Source organism: Siphateles boraxobius, unplaced genomic scaffold (assembly GCF_051911475.1).
Source record: "Siphateles boraxobius isolate OS27281-9 unplaced genomic scaffold, OSU_SipBor_1 110, whole genome shotgun sequence".
NCBI classification, from domain to species: domain Eukaryota; kingdom Metazoa; phylum Chordata; class Actinopteri; order Cypriniformes; family Leuciscidae; genus Siphateles; species Siphateles boraxobius.
In genome coordinates, this window is record NW_027508712.1 from 312,501 (window position 1) to 332,500 (window position 20,000).

General features: G+C 38.4%; 1 protein-coding gene across 2 annotated transcripts in view; it reads left to right on the forward strand.

The window, feature by feature from the left end:
- mtf1 (metal-regulatory transcription factor 1) overlaps positions 1–20,000 on the forward strand; it is a 34,737-nt gene that overhangs the window by 13,820 nt on the left and 917 nt on the right. For both annotated transcript variants that reach the window (XR_013192073.1, XM_077197468.1), the window contains exons 4-12: positions 4,238–4,476; positions 9,037–9,168; positions 10,449–10,522; positions 12,406–12,536; positions 12,626–12,700; positions 12,796–12,898; positions 15,793–16,271; positions 17,229–17,286; positions 19,417–20,000. The exon at positions 19,417–20,000 is cut by the window's right edge. Coding sequence is in view for 1 of the 2 variants with exons in the window: in XM_077197468.1 (XP_077053583.1) it covers positions 4,238–4,476; positions 9,037–9,168; positions 10,449–10,522; positions 12,406–12,536; positions 12,626–12,700; positions 12,796–12,898; positions 15,793–16,271; positions 17,229–17,286; positions 19,417–19,721 (1,596 nt within the window). In the remaining variant the exon portion in view is untranslated. The remainder of the gene's footprint in view (positions 1–4,237; positions 4,477–9,036; positions 9,169–10,448; positions 10,523–12,405; positions 12,537–12,625; positions 12,701–12,795; positions 12,899–15,792; positions 16,272–17,228; positions 17,287–19,416) is intronic.

Sequence of the window (20,000 nt, forward strand, 5' to 3'; positions counted from 1 at the left end):
CGCACACACTCTCACAGTCACACACGCTCTCACACACACACATGCACACACACCCACACTCACGCTGTCACACATGCACACACACACTCACGCTGTCACACATGCACACACACACACTCACGCTGTCACACATGCACACACACACACTCACGCTGTCACACACACACACATACACTCACGCAGTCACACATGCACACACACACACTCACGCTGTCACACACACACACATACACTCACGCAGTCACACATGCACACACATACTCACGCTGTCACACATGCACACACACACTCACGCTGTAACACACGAACACACTCACGATGTCTCACACGCACACACACACACTCACGATGTCTCACACGCACACACACACACACTCACGCTGTCAAACACGAACACACACACGCTCTCACACACACACGCACATACATGCTGCCACACACAAGTCCCGAAAAGGTCTGCCCTTTTTGCCGATCGCATGGACGTTTCTGAATAGAATTGGTCATATTCATTGTTGACTCTATTTTAAGGTTAGTTGTTCCTCTAACGAACGAATTGTTTGCATTTTCGGACGACGCATAGGTTCGACAGTAAGTACAGTACATGGACTGTTCGACGGGAATGTAGGCTAACCATTCCCTCGTTTTCCCTTCGTCGTCAATGCGCCACTCGTTCGAAAAGTACCTTCACTTTTTATTTACTTCGCCCTCAACAGGTTGTACATTCATAGCTACTGCTGACTCCGCGGCGGGCCTCTTAACACCGGGAATATGTCGCCACATTTTTTAAATTTTCCTTTCGTCTGTACCTCAGCTATATGTGTCACGGTCCGTTCAGTGCTGTGTCCGTGCGCTGTGTCCGTGACGCACAGCGCTGAAAACCAATCAAATTAGTTACTCGACAAAAGTGCATTATTTTTACTTAACAACAGCATTCTTTGACAAAAGATGTCCAATCCGTTACAAGGAATGTTTTAAGTAGTAACCAATAAAAATATGTTTTACAATGTACCCGCCACTGTGGCTGGTATACAAGGCAAAGTCACCCGCCACTTTGAAAAAGTACCCGCCATTGGCTGGTGGCGGGTGCTAATCTCCCACCCTGGTTATGATATAAGCAGCTTTATGCTGAGACTCAGAATGTTCAAATTAATTACTTGACATTATACTTATGATTATTAATTATGACCTTTGATTTGGCCTTTTGATTGGATTTTGATCTTCGTCTCTGTTATGTTTATTTTGTTTTTTTTGTTTTACTTTTGCATTGTCACTTTTCTGCTCACCAAGGCTGCATTTATTTGATCAAAAATACAGTAATATTGTGAAATATTACTACAATGTTTTCTATGTGAATATATAGTAAAGTGTAATTTATTCCTGTGATCAAAGCTGAATTTTCAGCATCATTACTCCAGTCTTCAGTGTCACATGATCCTTCAGAAATCACTATAATATGATGATTTGATGCTCAAGAAACATTTATGATTATTATCAGTGTAGAAAACGTGTCATATTTGTGTGTAAACCGTGACGTTTATTTTCCAGGATTCTTTGAGGAGTCTTTAAGGTCGTTATACTGTTGGATAGATGATAAATAGAAAGCGATTAATGAGACTATATTACAAAGCTCTCATCGCACTGTAAGATGATTTCCTCAAACTGGAAATGAAAGGTCAAGTCAAACGCATTGCATTGTGGGATACAGTATTCCATGCAATGTTCTATGTTATATTTGCACATTTAATTCATATTGTGAGTATGCAGAACATCTTCCTAGGCCTACGATCCTCAGAAATGAGGAGGATTGGGGAATCACATGATCAGCATGCGAGTTAATAACCACTATAGGCCACATCTCTGACCAGTGGCTTAACCACACGTGATTGGAGAGAAATGGAAACTGATATATTTGTCAAGTCATTTCAGGTCACACATATTCTAGATAAAGCATGTTTTGTTCAGTGTAGAGCTTGGCATCTGTGAGAGAATATTTTTTATTGTTTGTGGTTTGGTGGGGAAAAAAAGGAAATGTTTTGTTCATTTGAGTCATGCTCTGTCCACTCGTTTCTCCTTTGGATACTGTTATACCCGTTTAACACATGATTATCATCTATTATGATCTTCTTCAGTCTTGATGTTGTTTTCAGGCTCTACTAGAACAGGTTTTCCTGCTTGAATGTTGATTATTTTCCCCATATTCTCCATTGTTGCGGCTCCGCTCTTCCCAGTCTGTCCGTAACGCTCTGTTTACTTCCTGTCTCTATGAAGCCCCTCCTTCTGAAAAGCGCACTGTGCTCTGATTGGTCGGCTGGAGCAGTGTGCTGTGATTGGTCGAGCGCTTCGAGTGTGTTTGGGAAATGCCCCGCCCCTTACCATAACCGCCAGTTTTAACCATAGACCATATAAAAATATGTTCGTTTTGTTTCTGAAGAGCATTTTTGAAGCCCAAAGTGGGCAGAGCCTGTCGTCGCCATCTTGGCACCGTCACTCCCGGATAAACGAAAATTGTCAGCGAGGCGGATTAGCTGAGGTGACGTGACGCTAACAGACAGCAGACCAATGGCTAGTAGTGACATCAGCGGCAATCCACCTGTCACTCAAGTGGCCACGCCCTTAATTATGCAGAATTTTAAGGCTTAATATAATTTACACGGATGAGTTATAAAAAGAAATCACCCCCTCTCAGTCGTCATAAAGAGCTAAATTAGCTATATAGACCAAAACCACTTTTTGCACCAGACTGTAAAGATGTGTTTTTCTGCTGTAAAGTTGTGCATTTTAACATATGGGTCTATGGGATTGAGTCTCTTCTGCAGCCGGTCTCTAGTGGCCAGTGGAGGAACTGCAGTTTAAGTCACTTCAGTGTTGGATTTAAGAGAGAGACAGGAAGTTTCCTGCTTGGTTTCAACACACTACTAACTAACTCAACCAGGCCCCACCCTTTTATTCTGCGTATGAATTATTTAAATGAGGAATATTGTGACGTGTTCGTTCCCGGAAGAAACTCAAGATACAGGCGTTTCAGGAGTTCAGAAACATGTTTTTCTGGTGTTTCGCTTAAAGTAATGAGAAAAATAGTAGTATACTTTAAATAAATGCATTTATGTTGAGATGACTACATTTACATGTCAATCCGTGTTTATTTTGACCATTTGCGCGCTCACTTTAACACAGGCACAGAAACAATTATCCCAGTACTGCATATGTAATTCAAGCGGATCATGTGTGTAACGGGCATAATGCCTGTATCTGTGTGGCTGTTTTCTGACAAACACACACACACACACACACACACACACACACACACACACTCTCACACACACACACACACACACACACGTCAATGACTCAGAATAGTGTTCAGTGTTTCCCAAACACAGTTTATTGATCCTTTGCTATGACATAAGCAGCTTTATGCTGAGACAGAATTCTTCACTCAGAATGTTATAAATAATTACTTGATATAATACTTGATAATTAATTATGGCTTTTAATTGGATTTTGATCTTACTCTCCAATATGTCTTTATTTTAATATTTTATGATTTACTTTTGCATTTAACTGATTTTGTTTTGTTATTTTAAGTCACTGTTCTGCTCACCAAGGCTGTTCAATCAAAAATACAGTAAAAACAGTGTAATATTATTACAATGTAAAACATTTGTTTTCTTTGTGAATATATAGTAAAGTGTAATTTATTCCTGTGATCAAAGCTGAAAAAAATACGCCAGTAACGCATACGTGACCCTGGACTACAAAACCAGTCACATGGGTAATTTTTTTGAAATTGAGAGATTTATACATCATCTGAATAAATAAGCTTCCCATTGATGTATGGTTAGTTAGGACAGGAAAATATTTGGCTGAGATAAAACTACTTGGAAAATCTGGAATCTGAGGGTGCAAAAAAATTAAAACATTGAGAAAATCGCCTTTAAAGTCATCCACGATTTTGCTGCACTCACTCGCAAATATAAATGTTTTTTGTATTTACGGAAGAGAATTTACTAAATATCTCCCTAAAACACGATCTTTACTTAATATCCTAATGATTTTTGGCATAAAATAAAAATCGATAATTTTGACCCGTACGATGTATTGTTGGCTATTATTACCACAAATATACCCGTGCGACTCGTGACTGGTTTTGTGATCCAGGGTCACAATGTGCTGCAAGCGGATCATGTGTGTAAGGCCTGTTTGTGTGTAACTGTTGTGTGTTTTGTGCTGGTCTCAGGTGAAGCGCTACCAGTGCATGTTCGAGGGCTGCACGCGCACCTACAGCACGGCGGGAAACCTGCGCACGCACCAGAAGACACACCGCGGCGAATACACGTTTGTGTGTAACCAGCAGGGCTGCGGGAAAGCCTTCCTCACGTCCTACAGCCTGAAGATACACGTGCGCGTGCACACCAAGGAGAAACCCTTCGAGTGTGACGTGCAGGGCTGCGAGAAGGCCTTCAACACACTCTACAGGTGACAGGTTTTACATTAGCATGCTGGAATAGCCTTAGAACCCTGTGGGCTTTTACGATTACACAGCGACTGCATTGTGTGGATGAAAGTGTGTGAAACTCACAGAAACTCATGTGACTTCTGGCCTAAAGCCACAGATCTCACACCATTTCACTTCCTGTTAGCTTCTGTTTGCTAAAGTAGGCTATATGATATATGTATGTGACCCTGGACCACTAAACCAGTCACAAGGGTCAATTTATTGAAATTGAGATTTATACTGCATCTGAAAGCTGAATAAATAAGCTTCCATTGATGTATGGTTTGTTATGATATTTGGCTGAGATGCAACTATTTGAAAATCTGGAATGTAAGGATGCAAATAAATCGAAACATTGAGAAAATCGCCTTTTAAAGTCGTTTCAGATTTTGCTTCATCCACTCACAATTTTATTTATATATATTTACGGTAGGAAATGTACAAAATATCTTCATAGAACATGATCTTTACTTAATATCCTAATGATTTTTGCCATAAAAGAAAAATCAATAATTTTGACCCATATAATGTATTGTTGGCTATTGCCACAAATATACCCATGTCACTGGTGTATACAGGTGCTAGTCATATAATTAGAATATCATCAAAAAGTTTTTTTTATTTCAGTAATTCCATTCAAAAAGTGAAATTTGGTTATTATATTCATTCATTACACACAGACTGATATATTTCAAGTGTTCATTCCTTTTAATTTTGATGATTATAACTGACAACTAATGAAAACCCTCTGTGTCAGAGCTCTGTGTCCAAGCACATTAATAGAGAGGCGAAGGGAAGGAAAAGATGTGGTAGAAAAAAGTGTACAAGCAATAGGGATAACTACACCCTGGAGAGGATTGTGAAACAAAACCCATTAAAAAATGTGGGGGAGATTCACAAAGAGTGGACTGCAGCTGGAGTCAGTGCTTCAAGAGCCACCACGCACAGACGTATGCAAGACATGGGTTTCAGCTGTCACATTCCTTTTAGTATGGTCACGATACCCAAATTATTGTTCAATACCGATACCAAGTCAAGAATTGCGATTTCGATACTTTTTCGATACTTTTCCCGAAAAGTGAACTAAACTGTGACGTTTAGCCAGTCTGTCTGCTTCTTGACCTGAGCCCCAGATTGTCATGTTCATCACTCCTCATCCTACTCATCGTACTTGCGAGTTCACACACCTCTTTCGCGTTCATTTTAGTGATCTCCGACTGGCAAAGTCGAACATCATTAGTGCCGACGTGAATAATAATCTTAGAGAATTTACAATTAGCAATATTCAGCACTTTTAAATTAGCTTTGATGTCAGGCGCTCTGGCTCCCGGCAAACATGTGACTATTGTGGCTGGTGTCTCTATTTTCACGATCCATGTAATAGAATCGCCAATAACTAGGGCACTTTCAACAGGATTCTCAGTGGGTGTTTCACTGAGTGAGGAGAATCTGTTTGTTATGGTAATCGGAATGGAAGAGCTGTGTTTTGTCCCTCGACTACAGCGTCTTATGGTCACCCAGTTGCCCTGCTGCCTGGGCTCTACAGTCGGAACTGAACAATGTACAGAGTTCACTTAGCAAGTCGCATCCAAAGTAGTAATTAAAGCCCTTGCACTCTTACTATCCTCGATTAAAGTTTGAATGCGTGTCTCTAGTTCTGAAATCTTCTCCTCCAGCCTGTCTTTCTCCCTGCATTTATCACATGTAAATCCCTCATTGCTGACAGAGAATGCTATACTATACATGTGACACGAAGTGCAAGTGACAATAACAGGAGAAGACATTACTCACCGTGCTTGATGACTGTTCCTACTCACCACAGTTGTTTGATGGACTTGTAAAAGGCGCAAGCACACACGAACGGCAAGCACAGATGGCAGGTTAACAGGCTAGCGAGATACTAGTGTGTTGTGCTAGTGATAACGATTTAGATAAAAGCTAGCGATGTCTGATTAATGTGATAGGCAATATTAGACAATGTCTAATATATGTGGATGAGTAAGTTATATTTAGCAATATAAACAAGTAATGATATTAAATAGAGATTCAAAGCAGCAAGGCAGACAGGAGCAATCAGCGCCACACGCGAGTCCCGCAGATAATAAAGGAATAAGGACATTTCATTCTACCGAACTAACTTACCCGCAAGTGCTGAATTACTCACATAGGACAGTTTATTAGACGAATGAAACCTTGTTTCACTTGGTCTAACGTTACACTATCACTAAACTGCATTTGTGTGTTGAAAGTTATAATGTTATTCTATGTGTTATTTCGTTTGCTATATGAAACTAGCAGTAAGCTAGATCAACATTAGAATAACATACTGATCATATTCTAACATTTCATCAACATACTGATCATATTCTAACATTTCATCATGTTGAGCTATATAACATTGATTAGTTTTATGTACATTTATACACTTGTCTAATAAAGTATCTCTGTCAAGTCGAAGTTTGTCACGGACTTGGAGCTCTCGGCATCTCGAAAACGTCACGCTGATATTGATCCTCGTTTTAGTTCTCCTTTTGTCCCAAAGTCTGTTTGCCATGGTCCATAATGTTTGAACGAAACAACAACAGTGTGAGCGTGCCGCTAGACGTAACGCAGTTGTCCACGAGATAACACGGATATAACGTTATTGACAAGGCGGCAAGTGAACATGGACGATCCATTATTTAAAACTGGAATTTCTCTGAAATTAAAAATCTTTGGGAACTTTTGGGATATTGTAAGTACACAACTGCAGGAAATATATCACACTGTGCAAGTGATTTTGGAATATTTTATTTTAAAAATCTTAGCTATTGTGCCTTTAATATATATTTATTGATATTATTATTATTATCACTATACATTCCTCAGTGGATTATTCACATTACATTAAGACAATTGTTTTGTATTACAAGTTTTCTGAAATGTTATTTTAAATATGCAATTTAGGCATTATATAAGTAAATATGCACAGATTTACATATAACAAATTCTTGTTTCATTTGACATATCAGGATTAAACCCTCATCCTTCGCTTTGGTCATTTTTCTTTCATCGGAGGGGTGCTTTTGTTCAAACTTGAAACACGAATACACAAAAAAATTGACTTGATTCGAGAAGTTTATGTGGTTGTAATAAAAAAAGTAACAAATCCTTCCCTCTCGGGTCAATTTGACCCCCTTAGGAATGAATGGAATGAGAGGAATGCTTCAGTACACATAGAAAAGCCTACAAAATGCTCAAAATTCAAACTAAATAACAATAACTGACTTCAAGATAAAGCGTAAAAACTCATTTGCTCCATATAGAGCTATAAGGCCACCGAATGGCAAGAGTTATGAAATATGTTATATATTTTTTTTTCACAAGAGGTCAGCACAGAAACTGACACACTGACCCAATGTCAGATATTTTGAGCTGGTTATGCATGTATTGGAGAGGGATTTTGAATTTAAGTTGAAAGAATGTGCTTTAATTAAATTATTTATTGATAAAATCTAGTCATTTAAAGGTACATCAAATAAAAAATAAAAAGAATCTCCCAAAAAAACTGCATTAAAGCTACACTGTGTAACTTTATTAGTTTATTCTTAGCTAAAAACACTAAGTTCTTTCAAAAATATATGTGCTCATTAATGTATATTTACTTCGTTCAAGTAATAAAGTATTCTCGTGAGTGTATAATATGCCATTGAAAATACATACGGGTGGGGGGTTCTAATGTCGGTCGCCATGTTGCCCCTCCATCTTGAGAGTACATTAGCCAAAGAGGGACATACGGTTAATTCAAGCTTCACCTTTCACTCATGGACGAGGTCGAACTGGAAGCCATGCTAATCTTGGACTACATTGGCCACCGTAGGAGTTAAAACGAAATCGGAATTGAGAGGAACAGAAACTAATATTCACTGGATGGTCATATACCTTTTCACCGCTAGATGGGGGTAAAAATCACACAGTGTAGCTTTAAAAATAGAAAAAATATGATCAAAATTAAATTATTTAAGCTTCCTGGACCAAAAAAAAGTATAATTTTAGTGCTTCAGGTCATTTTGACCCGCAAGAAAAGGATCCGAAAATTTTTCGTCATATTTTTCATAACCAAATAAAACACTAGAATCAAACAAGAACAAAGCTTACCGCAAATGCATCATAATAAGCACATCCAGCTCCCTCGGGGGTCGAACGTGCTCCAGAAGAGTGTTCTCTTACACACGCATACACACACACAGCTCCCGAAGACACGAAAGCTGATGAGCTGTAACACTTTTATACCTTTTATACTTTATACTTTTTACTTTATACTTTTTTATGCGTGTGATGTCATAGACTTCAATTTCAATACATATGTGTAATAAAATAAACACTTAAATGTGTATTTTGGATGTTTTCTTTCCTCTAGTCTGAACGAATACAATTTAGTGAAGCAGAAATATCCTGAAATCTGATGAAACCAATGTTTTTGCCTGTAATGTCATAATTCATTGATTCGTACTCTGTATAAAGCTGATCAGCGTATGGTTATTGTGTTTGTCTCTCATCAGACTGAAAGCACACCAGCGTCTGCACACGGGAAAGACGTTTAACTGTGAATCCGAGGGATGCACCAAGTACTTCACCACGCTGAGTGACCTGAGGAAACACATCCGCACACACACGGGAGAAAAACCATTCAGGTCACGATTCATTCACACACCACCTTTAGTTCAGAAGTGCTTTACAACATTAACAGCCAATCACATTTACAAGGATGTTGACTGATCCAGTGTAATGTTCACTGCCACTGAGAGTCGAGCTGGAACACGTGATAAATATTGCTGGGTATCGTTTATCAATACCGGTTCCTGAACGATACTTTTTCCGATACCAGTTTTATGAACAGATAATGTTATATCAGAGGCTGTAACATTAATGTGAAGAGGGGGAAAAAATACAAGAAAGCCGAACTGTTTCCTGTTCCTGGGGTTCATTTTTCTGGATGGTTAAATAAAAAGGTTATTGTTCAAAAGCATGTGTAATTAATTGAAATCATGAAACTTGTTTAATTTAGCAGCAATTTATTAACAGTTTAAAAAAATTACATTCTTCATTTTTTTTTCTGTTCTTTGCTTTGTTTTATTTTCTCTATATACCATTTTAATGGTTTAATATCAAAAATATATCTAACTAATTTAATTCATAAAAACAACTGAATGTATTAATTTGTATACAATTAATAGGGCATATGAAATGTTGTTGTTGTTTTTTTAAAAATTCGATGTTGTGTATTTTAATTTTTCTGGTAATCAAATGAAGGCATAAAACATTACTTTATTGTTTATTCAAATGAAAGTTAAACAAGCCCTTTAATTTTTTGACAAACAAGTGCTACACAACAGAGGTTTACTGTTAAAATTATAACATAAAAGAAAATTAGTTTTAATAATAATTGTACATTGCGATGTACATTATACTGTACAACAGTAATATATTCCTATCGCATTTTCTTCAAGTTAAACCAAGCTTTTATTTTGACGGGTTGTCGTGTAGAGCTTCTTCTGCGATGAGATCATAGTTTCTGTCAAAGCAAGAATATTAAACTGCAAAAGGACTATTTAAATATGAATCCTGCATGTTCTGCGTGTCCGTGTCAATGAAAGGCTCTGTTGCCATCTAGCCGACGTAAACTAGTGTTTTTCCTCAATCACCAGCACTTGATTTGGGCACATCATACATGCTGAATGCTTATTGGCTCACTGACGTTGATTAGATTAACACCTCAGGTATCGAAATTTGGTACCGAACGACAAGACATTTTTTGATACTCGATGGTATCGTGGCAGTTCGGTCGGTGAAAAAAGTGCTAAAGTGTTGAGCTCGATACCCAGCACTAGTGCTAAATCAGGGACGTGGTGTGTTTGCATATTAGCATAGATTGATGCAGTATTATAGGCTACTGTTGTGTTTGTGTGTGCAGGTGTGACCATGATGGCTGTGGTAAGGCTTTCGCTGCTAGTCATCACCTGAAAACACATGTACGGACACACACTGGTAAGACACTGGCAGTCTGTCAGCTCAAAACAGGCAAAATCAAAGCAACACAGAAAATTAAAAAAACTACTGCATCATATTTGATACGCACATTTCTAAGGCCTCTAAATGATAAAAAGCAAGAATAATTTTTTTGCTGTGAAATTTTTACTGATTTTTATAAAGTAAACGTAAGAATAACTTTCATATTAGCAATATTTAAATTTCAATTGTTTCAATATTTTATTTGCGCCACTTTTTGTCTGTTCAAATTCACCTCAATCAGTACTTGTGTAATTGTTTCTGGCTTTGTTTGCAACAAACAATTGTTGTGCTGAAATGTGAATTTTATTTAGATTCGAGAATCTCCATTTCTTCTTGGGATGCACGATATATCGGCCACCATATCGGTATCGGCAGATATATGTTCGTTTTAATGTTATCATTATCACCCTGATAAGAAAATTTAGCCGATATATATTAAATATTATAATATAAATAAATAACGGATTATTCCTTCAGATTAGACACTTCAGATACATGTTCAACATGATGGTTATGAATTTCTTGAAATATGATCAGAATAACTTGAAAAAAGGAAAATACAGTAAAGTGCAGGGTTCATACAAGGTGCTTAAAGTGCTTGAATTTGTCTTTAAAATGTAAGTCCTGGAAAACCCTTGAAAACAACCATATTTATTAAAAGGTGCTTAAATTATTGAATGACAAAATATGTGAAATTAGTGTTTGATTTTATCGATAAAACAATCTTTTCATGCAGAATTAACGCTGGAGCCCGTCTGATACAGATATAGAGACATTTCACATGGCTATGAGTGTGATATTGCTCATAAATATCCAAGTATATGATACAGCTTTCAGTCTTCAGGTCAATCATATATTCATGAGAAAAACAATCAGTTTGAATAAGAAAGCGATATCTTTGTCATAGTGTCCTGTCAATGGTTAAAGTTACCACTGTTATTGCATGTGCTGCACTTTATTTGTACCATTTTGTTTTATTTATCTATTTACCTTTTTTAGAATTTGAAAGATAATAAAGATATTATTCAATAAGTGAGATCTCTGATTGTAGTCCTTGAAAACCAAAAGTATTGCTTGAAAAGTCCTTGAAAGTCCTGGAATTTCATTTTACAGTATCTGTACGAACCCTGTAAGTGCAACATGTACAGTGCAAATCTGTCATATCTGCTACATACAATTATCATGAGAACATCATTATAATTGTGTGTTTGGGTCATGGCTTTTAATGATGAGACTTTTGTTTTTGTAATCAGGCTCTCAAAAATGATGGATTTAGATTTATCGGCCAATATATCGGTTATCTGCTTTCAAATATATGAAGAATTATCGGTTATCGGTATCGGGCAAAATTTTCATATCAGTGCATCCCTCATTTCTTCCTCTCCGTCTCTTTCCCTCTTCCAGGAGAGAAGCCGTTTTTCTGTCCGTGCGACGGCCATTTTTAATGTTATCATTATCAGCCTGATAAGAAAATTCGACCGATATATTAAAGCCGATGAATAATGGTTTATTCCTTCAACTGAGACACTTCAGATGTGCTCTGTTCAAAGTTATGGTTTTGAATTTATCGAATTATGATCAGAAAAACTTGAAAAAAAGGAAAATACAGTTAAGTGCAACGTGTCATATCGGCTACATAAAATTATAATGAGAACATTAGGCTATAATTGTGTGTTTGGGCCATGGATTTTAATGGTTACAAAAGGCTCTCAAAAATTATATAAAAATTTGGATTTAGATTTATAGGCCAATATATCGGTTATCGGCTTTCAAATATAAAGAATTATCGGATATCGGCCAAAATGTTCATATCATTGCATCCCTAATTTCTTCTCGTACTCTCTCTTTCCCTGTTCCAGGAGAGAAGCCGTTTTTCTGTCCGAGCGACGGGTGTGAGAAGACCTTCAGCTCTCAGTACAGCCTGAAGAGCCACATCCGGGGTCACGATAAAGGCCCGGCGTTCACCGTGAGCGCTCATCCGCTGTCAGAGGTGCTCACTCACACACTCACTGCCCTTTATTACACCAACACTTTGTGACCGTGGACTTAATTGGTCCTGTTGTACTTGTTCAACCGCAGGACGCGAATCACTCGCTGTGCCTCAGTGATTTGAGCCTCATTTCCACTGACTCTGAGCTCCAGGAGAACCACAATGTGAGTTTGCGCCCTCATTAATTTTACACAGAGCTTTTTTTTTCAGTCGTCTCCCAGATACATAGAGTGCATCTCAGCACATGTTCATGTCTCAGTCTCAGGGTTTGGATCTGAACAGCGTCACCCCCATACGAATCTTTGAGCTGATGTTCCAGAGTCCTGAGAACAGTGTCAGCCAGGACGACCCCAAAACCACAGGCAAGAACTTTTAGAGCTCACTGTGTTCAAAGACACTCGAGTCACTTCTGTTATGCAGTACGCTTTGAACTTTTAAAATTAAAAATGAATAAGCATGTGCTAAAGAGGACCTTTATCAAAGTCTTGGTGTTGTTTTTGGGCTCTACTAGAACAGGTTTTCATAATTTTTGCTCATATTCTCCATTGTTGCTGCTCCTCTCTTCCGAGTCTGTCAGTAGCGCTCTGTTTACTTGCTGTCTCTATGAAGCCCCTCCTTCTGAAAAGCACACTGTGCTCTGATTGGTCGGCTGGAGCAGTGTGCTGTGATTGGTCAAGCGCTTTGAGCGTGTTTTGGAAATGTCCCGCGCCTTACCATAATCGCCAGTTTCAGCACACTACTAACTAACTCAACCAGGCCCCGCCCCTTTATTAACCATGTGCCTTGGGCAGGAATTATTAATTTTTATTATTTTTGTGTATGCCAGACCTTCAGAGAATTGCTCGGACAAAATTTTTTAGAAACGCATTTGCAATGTGTTAAAACATGCCGGTAACCTGTTATGAAAATTTTATCAATGCGTTAAAACATGCTAGAAACCCATTAACAAAGTTATATCAATATGTTGAGAACATGCTATCAAGGTGTAACATGATAGCAATGTGCTACAAAATGCTGCCAATGTGCTAAAACTTGGTTGTTAACAATAGTTGTGTCCCAAACGACGCTCTATACGCTGTGCACTTGTACTATGTACTCTACCGTGTAGTTATGAGTATTATAAGATTTTGTCGTCATTCAGTATTGGAGTCTGCGACAGTCGAGTGAATGAAGTGTCCATCGTTCTTCATTTTATCGTTAATTAAGTGCATCATTTAGGTATTTACAGTAAAACATGTTAGCAACATGGTTAAACATTCTAGAAATGTGTTAAAACATGCTAGGAACGTGATTAAAATATGTGCTGTCAAAATTAATGCTTTAATTTTACAATTAATTTTTTTAATTTTAACGTGTTACAAATATTTGACGCAATTAATGCAGTAAAATTAACTCTGTATTTTTTTCCTGGCAACCTTTGGCTAGAGTTACAGAACATGATGTGTGATTGTTTTTTATTATTATTATTATTGAATTGACAGCACTAGTTGTAACATGTAAGTAATGTGTTAAATCCTGGTAGCAACATGCTAAAAAATGTTCTGTGTTAAAATATGCTACTCATGTGCCAAAACATAATATAATTTGTTAAAACATGATAGCACTGTCAGTGTGTTAAAACATTTTAGCAACATGCTAAGAAATATTAAAACCATGATAACCACATCTTAAAACACGTTGAAATTCTGGCAACAAGCGAAAACATGTTATCAATGTGTTAAAACATGCTACCTACGTGTTAAAACATGCTACCTACGTGTTAAAACATGCTACCTACGTGTTAAAACATGCTACCTACATGTTAAAAATGTTAGAAATGTGTTAAACCTGTTAAAACGTCTATTGATTTGTTAAAACATGTTAGTAACATTTTACTAACATGGCAAAACATGATAGGAATGTGGTAGCAATATGGTGAAATGTTAACAATAAGTGAAATCATGCTAGCAATTGTTAAAACATGCTAGCACTGTCAGTGTGTTAAAACATGTTAACATGTTATAAGAACATGTTAGCAACATGGTAAAACATGATCTTAGTAGCAATATGATGAAACTTTAATGTTAAACCGTGCTAGCAATTGTTATAACTTGTTAGCAAGGTGTTAAAAAATGGTAACCACAAAAACATTAGAAACATGGTATCAACTTGTTAAAACATGCTCGCAATATCAATGTGCTAAAACATATTAAACATGTTAGCAACGTGCTAAAACTTCTTAGATACATTTTAACAACATGTTAGCACTGTGTGTTAAAACATACTAGGAACTTGCTAACAATGTGTTAAAACACATTTAAATAATTCTGGCAACAAGCGAAAACATGTTATCAATGTGTTAAAACATGCTACCCATGTGCAAAAACATATTAGTAACATGGTATCAACATGTTGAAACATTTTAGCAATATCAATGTGTTGAAACATTAAAAATGTTAGCAATTGTTAAAACATTAGCAAGGTGCTTTAACATGGTAACCACAAAAACATTAGAAACATGGTATCAACATGTTGAAACATTAAACACGTTAGTAATGTGCTAAAACTTGTTAGAAACATTTTAAAACGTGTTAGCGCTGTCAGAGTGCTAACATGTTTCTAGCATGTTTTAACACAGTGTTAAAACATGGCAATGTGTTAAAAATGTTAGCAACATGTTAAGAAATGTTAGAAACATCTTAGAACATGGTAACCAAGTGTTACGTGTTATCAATGTGTTAACATGTTATCCATGGGCAAAAAAACGTTAGAAACCTGGTATCAACATGTTGAAACATGCTAGCAATATCAATGTGTTAAAACATATTAAACGTGTGAGCAACATGCTAAAACATGTTATAAACATTTTAACAATATTTTAAACATATTAGCCCTGTCAGTGTGTTAAAACATACTAAGAACATGCTAAGAAATGTTAGAAACATGATAAAATATGGTTAACGTGTTAAAAATCATTCTGGCAACAAGCGAAAACATGTTAACAATGTGTTAAAACATGCTACCCATGTGCAAAACATTAGAAACATGGTAGTGACATGTTAAAACATGATTGTGTTTAATTGAATTGTGTAAGTGACATGCTTGGACTTTTTAAAAAAGACGGTGACGGTGATATTTTGATGACATGTTTGTAATTTTAAAATTTGTAACCAGTATATTAACGAAGGGAACATGTGACATGCTGCATAGTAGAAATGACAGATCATCCCATGTGCCGTTCCTCAGTCTGACGTGTTTCCTGCCTCTGTGTCTCCAGATCAGCCTGGGGAGGGGTGCGGCCTGGACTCGTGTCCTCCGTCAGCCTCAGACGTGTTCCCTCCGCCCTCATCGTCCCCCATCACATCACCTGAGGCTCAGACTCCGCCCACCTCACAGCCGGCTCCGCCTCCTGCCGCCGGCAGCTCGTCACTGACTCCGCCCACCTCATCACTCTCCCCTGAAGTGCCCATCGCTCCATCGGCTCCACCCGCTCTAACCGCTCCATCGGCTCCACCGGCTCCCTCAGTCGCGCCGCTCTTCGTGACTCAGCCGGGGTCGACCGCGACTAGCGCCTCCGTGACCGCGGAGGTGACACACACAGTGCCTTTGGCTCCTCCTCTTCCTCCTCCTCTGCCTCCTCCTACGATCACCATCGCCCCCACCCTCGGCCTGCAGCCTAGTATCGTCATGTCCGATCAGAACCTGCAGTGGATCCTCAGCAGTGCCGCCAGTGCGCAGCAGAACCCAGAACAACAGGTCCGGCGGTTTAACTAAATTCTACTTTAGCTTTACGTTTTTTATCTGTGGTTTCGTTGTCATTTACAAGCAGGATTTTAATCAGTCAGCTTTCATGTCATAAGGAAAGCTGCAACAGTTGAAAGTGCATGAAGTGTCCGAAACATGTTAGGGTAGGGACCTAGCGGCAGCCTTCCTGTCTTTCTCTTGAATCCCACTGAAGTGACTTAAACTGCAGTTCCTCTACTGGCCACTAGAGACCGGCTGCAAAAGAGACTCAATCCCATAGACCCGCATGTTAAAATGCCCAACTTTACAGCAGAAAAACATGTGTTTACAGTCTGGTGGTTTTGGTCTATATAGCTAATTTTGCACTTCATGACAATTATGAGGGCAGTGAATTTTTTTATAACTTATCTGTTTAAATGATATTAAGCCTTAACGTTTTGCATAATTAAGGGCGTGGCCACTTGAGTGATTGGTGGATTGCCGCTGATGTCACTACTAGCCGTTGGTCTGCTGTGTGTTAGCGTCACGTCACCTCAGCTAATCCGCCTCTGCACATTTTCGTTAATCTGAGAATGACACGAAGCCAAGATGGCGACGGCCGGCTCCGCCCATTTTGGGCTTCAAAAATGCTCTTCAGAAACACTAGGGATGACGTAACGGACACTACGTCCATTGTTTTATACAGTCTATAGCTTAGTGTTCCTGGTAGCAACGCTAAAACATGCTAACAATATGCTTGAAATTAAGATGGAATTAAAAGAGCCCAATTATGCTATTTTTGTTTTCATGAATGATGCTAAACTTGCCAGAAATGTGTCTGATTATAATTCAGATATTTTTAGCTTTTCTTACATGTTTTTGTGAGTGTTTTGTGATCTTAGTAATTGTCCAGTTAGTGTTTGAATTAATGCCACAAATGTATTCTTCTCGTTTTTTTGGTTGACATATTACTACTGTTTTTATTTTCAGGGTCCAAAAGTAGAGAAAGTCTTTTTTACAACAGCCATACCAGTCGGTGGACATTCAGGTATGATTGAGTATTTTGCTGTGTTATGTGCTGTTTTTGCAGTACTGTTTCTGTTTATTTAACTGAAAGTGTATGCCTATTTAAATTTGTAATTGTGATTCTAGTTTTTGCTTTTCTTGATTAATTAAGCGTAATAGTCTGCCATATTGGCCCATTGGTTATTTATTTGTCTTGCATTTGTAACATGCTTTCAAGAGTTCATGGTCAGGGTTGCCAGATGTCAAGGGTTTAAATCCCCCAATCAGGGTTTTTCTGTTAAATAGATGCATTTTCTGCTTATTCTTCCCAACCTGACAACCATGTGCACACGCTCTCTCTCTCTCTCTCCATTCATTGACACATTAGGATAACGAGCCAGTCTGCTGGATAAAATCTGACTGGCAAGCTGTGTATATTTGAATATCGTCAGCATAGCAGTGATAAAAACAATTTGTAGATAGGCAAAAGGCAAAATGTAGATAGTGAATAATAACGGGCCGAGAACTGAACCCTGGGGAACACCATGTTTGAGCAATAATGTGGGGGGATTTGTAATTGCCATTGAGATGTAGTACCAACTATCCTTCAGATATGAAGTGCCACACCTGAGATGCCAATCTCTGAAAGCCGAGATAGTTTGTGGCAGTTTCATCATAACTGCATCAAAATTGATTTTCAATTTCGATTTCGACTTCCAATGATGATGAAAACAAGATAATTGAGGTAAAACGGTTATTGTTCCGCTGCCGCATTCTGTACAGCGCACCTTCCTTTCCTTAAAAGCACCAAACTTAAAGGTGCTGTATGTAAGTTTTTTACTGTACTAAAGCATAAAAATACCACAATATGTTAGCAGATTTTAGGAAACATGCTGAGTTTACATATTCGTTTCTCTAAAAAACAATTCTACAGCCAGTTATTTTACTTTCATTGCACATTCTACCCGACCTAAAAAGCCTTGGTATCCATCTAAAATAAACATCGATCTCCGATATCTTTAATTTGGACTGCAGTACCCATTTCAACCGCTAGTTGTCAATCTCACATACTGCACCTTTAACATCCAAATCACCCTAAAAAAGTGAGTGTTGTAAAATGCTGATGCTAAACTGCGGGACGTGTTTGATTTTAAACAGTGTTATTAAAAACGCATTAACGGGATGCTGTTCCCCTGGCGGCTTTCTGTGTGCGCGCTCCAAGTCGGAGCCGAAAGCGGATACGCAAAAGGGCTTCGGATACACTGCTAAATGCGTACACACAAAAATAGAAGAGTATTCATGTAAACACAGGGGGTCTCGTCTTAAGTAAACGTACACAGTTGAGAAAGAAAACGCGTGTAACAGTATATTTGATCCGTGCAGCTCTTAAAGTGACAGCAGCCTAATATATGCTCCAGTCTGTCATTAATGATAATCAAACAACAAATGACAAAATGAATCTTTAGTAAGGATTAATCTATATTTAATGTGTACAGTAAGACTATGCGGTGTTATATGCAGAAATTTTGCATTTGATTGATTATTCCATTTTTTTCCCCCTAGGCTATTATTTATCTGAATATTTCTGTTAGTACATCTTCATGAAAAACTTAAAACACTGTTTTAATGTGTATTTTCGTTCGGTTGTATTTATTTGTCCATTTCTCGTTTTTTCCGCACCCTTTTGATTGACAGGATATATCTTCCGATGGTCGATAGTGAAAATAATAGTTTTAATCGGCGGATACCGATTATTGGCCAATTCACACCAAATAACCAAAAACTAACCAAGATCATCATGGTCCCGCTGCTTGTGTTTATGTTTATTTGTTTGGTTATTTCTGAGATTTTGATGAGTGAGATTGGCTTGTTTTGTTATTGCCAGAGTATCTGAAGCTCATGTAAAGGCTCCGCCCTCTTCTGAACGGAGGCGGGGGAACATCTCATTTCCATTTAAAGGGACACACACAAAAACGGCGCGTTTAATATAAATATTAATAATAATATTAAGCTATAATAAATTATCTGGGGGGAATTTTAGCTGATATTTCACAGTCACATTCTGTGGACACCAGAGATTTATATTACATCTTGTGAAAAAGGACATAATAGGTCACCTTTAAATGATTTCACTTCCATATTTTTATCACCGCTAGTTGTGTTTGTGTTCCAGGGAACGCAGTGCAGCAGATCGGCCTGAGCCTGCCGGTGATCATCATAAAGCAGGAGGAGTCCTGCCAGTGTCAGTGTGCCTGCAGAGACTCGGCTAAAGACAAGAGCACTGTCTCCTCCGTGGAGAAGCCCAAGACCACATCACCTCCTCCTGCTCCTCCATCTCTCCCTGAGGATCCTCCCTCAGAGCCGATCCCCGACCCGGTGACCCCTGACCCCCTTACCGACGGCCTGGATCTGCTCAGCCCGGAGACCACGGCCAACATCGAGGCCCTGCTGGAACAGTTCCCCAGCGGCGCCCCCTAGAGGTTCATCTGTACCGTGTACAGATGCGTATCTCACACACACCATCCAAACCAGTGGTTTCTGGTGCACTTTTAAGGCAGGCAGAGCAGTTTAGGAGGCTGAGTAGTTTAGCTTCTCAAAATGCTTTGAGTTATGGCTGCACGATTAATCGCAATTTACATGTAATCGCACTTGAATCGATTTTTGAAATCGCAAAGGCTGTGATTATTAGTTATGCGCAGCTCGTCAGTGAAGCACGGCTCAGTAAACGCATCAAACATCTTTCCAAACATTTATGAA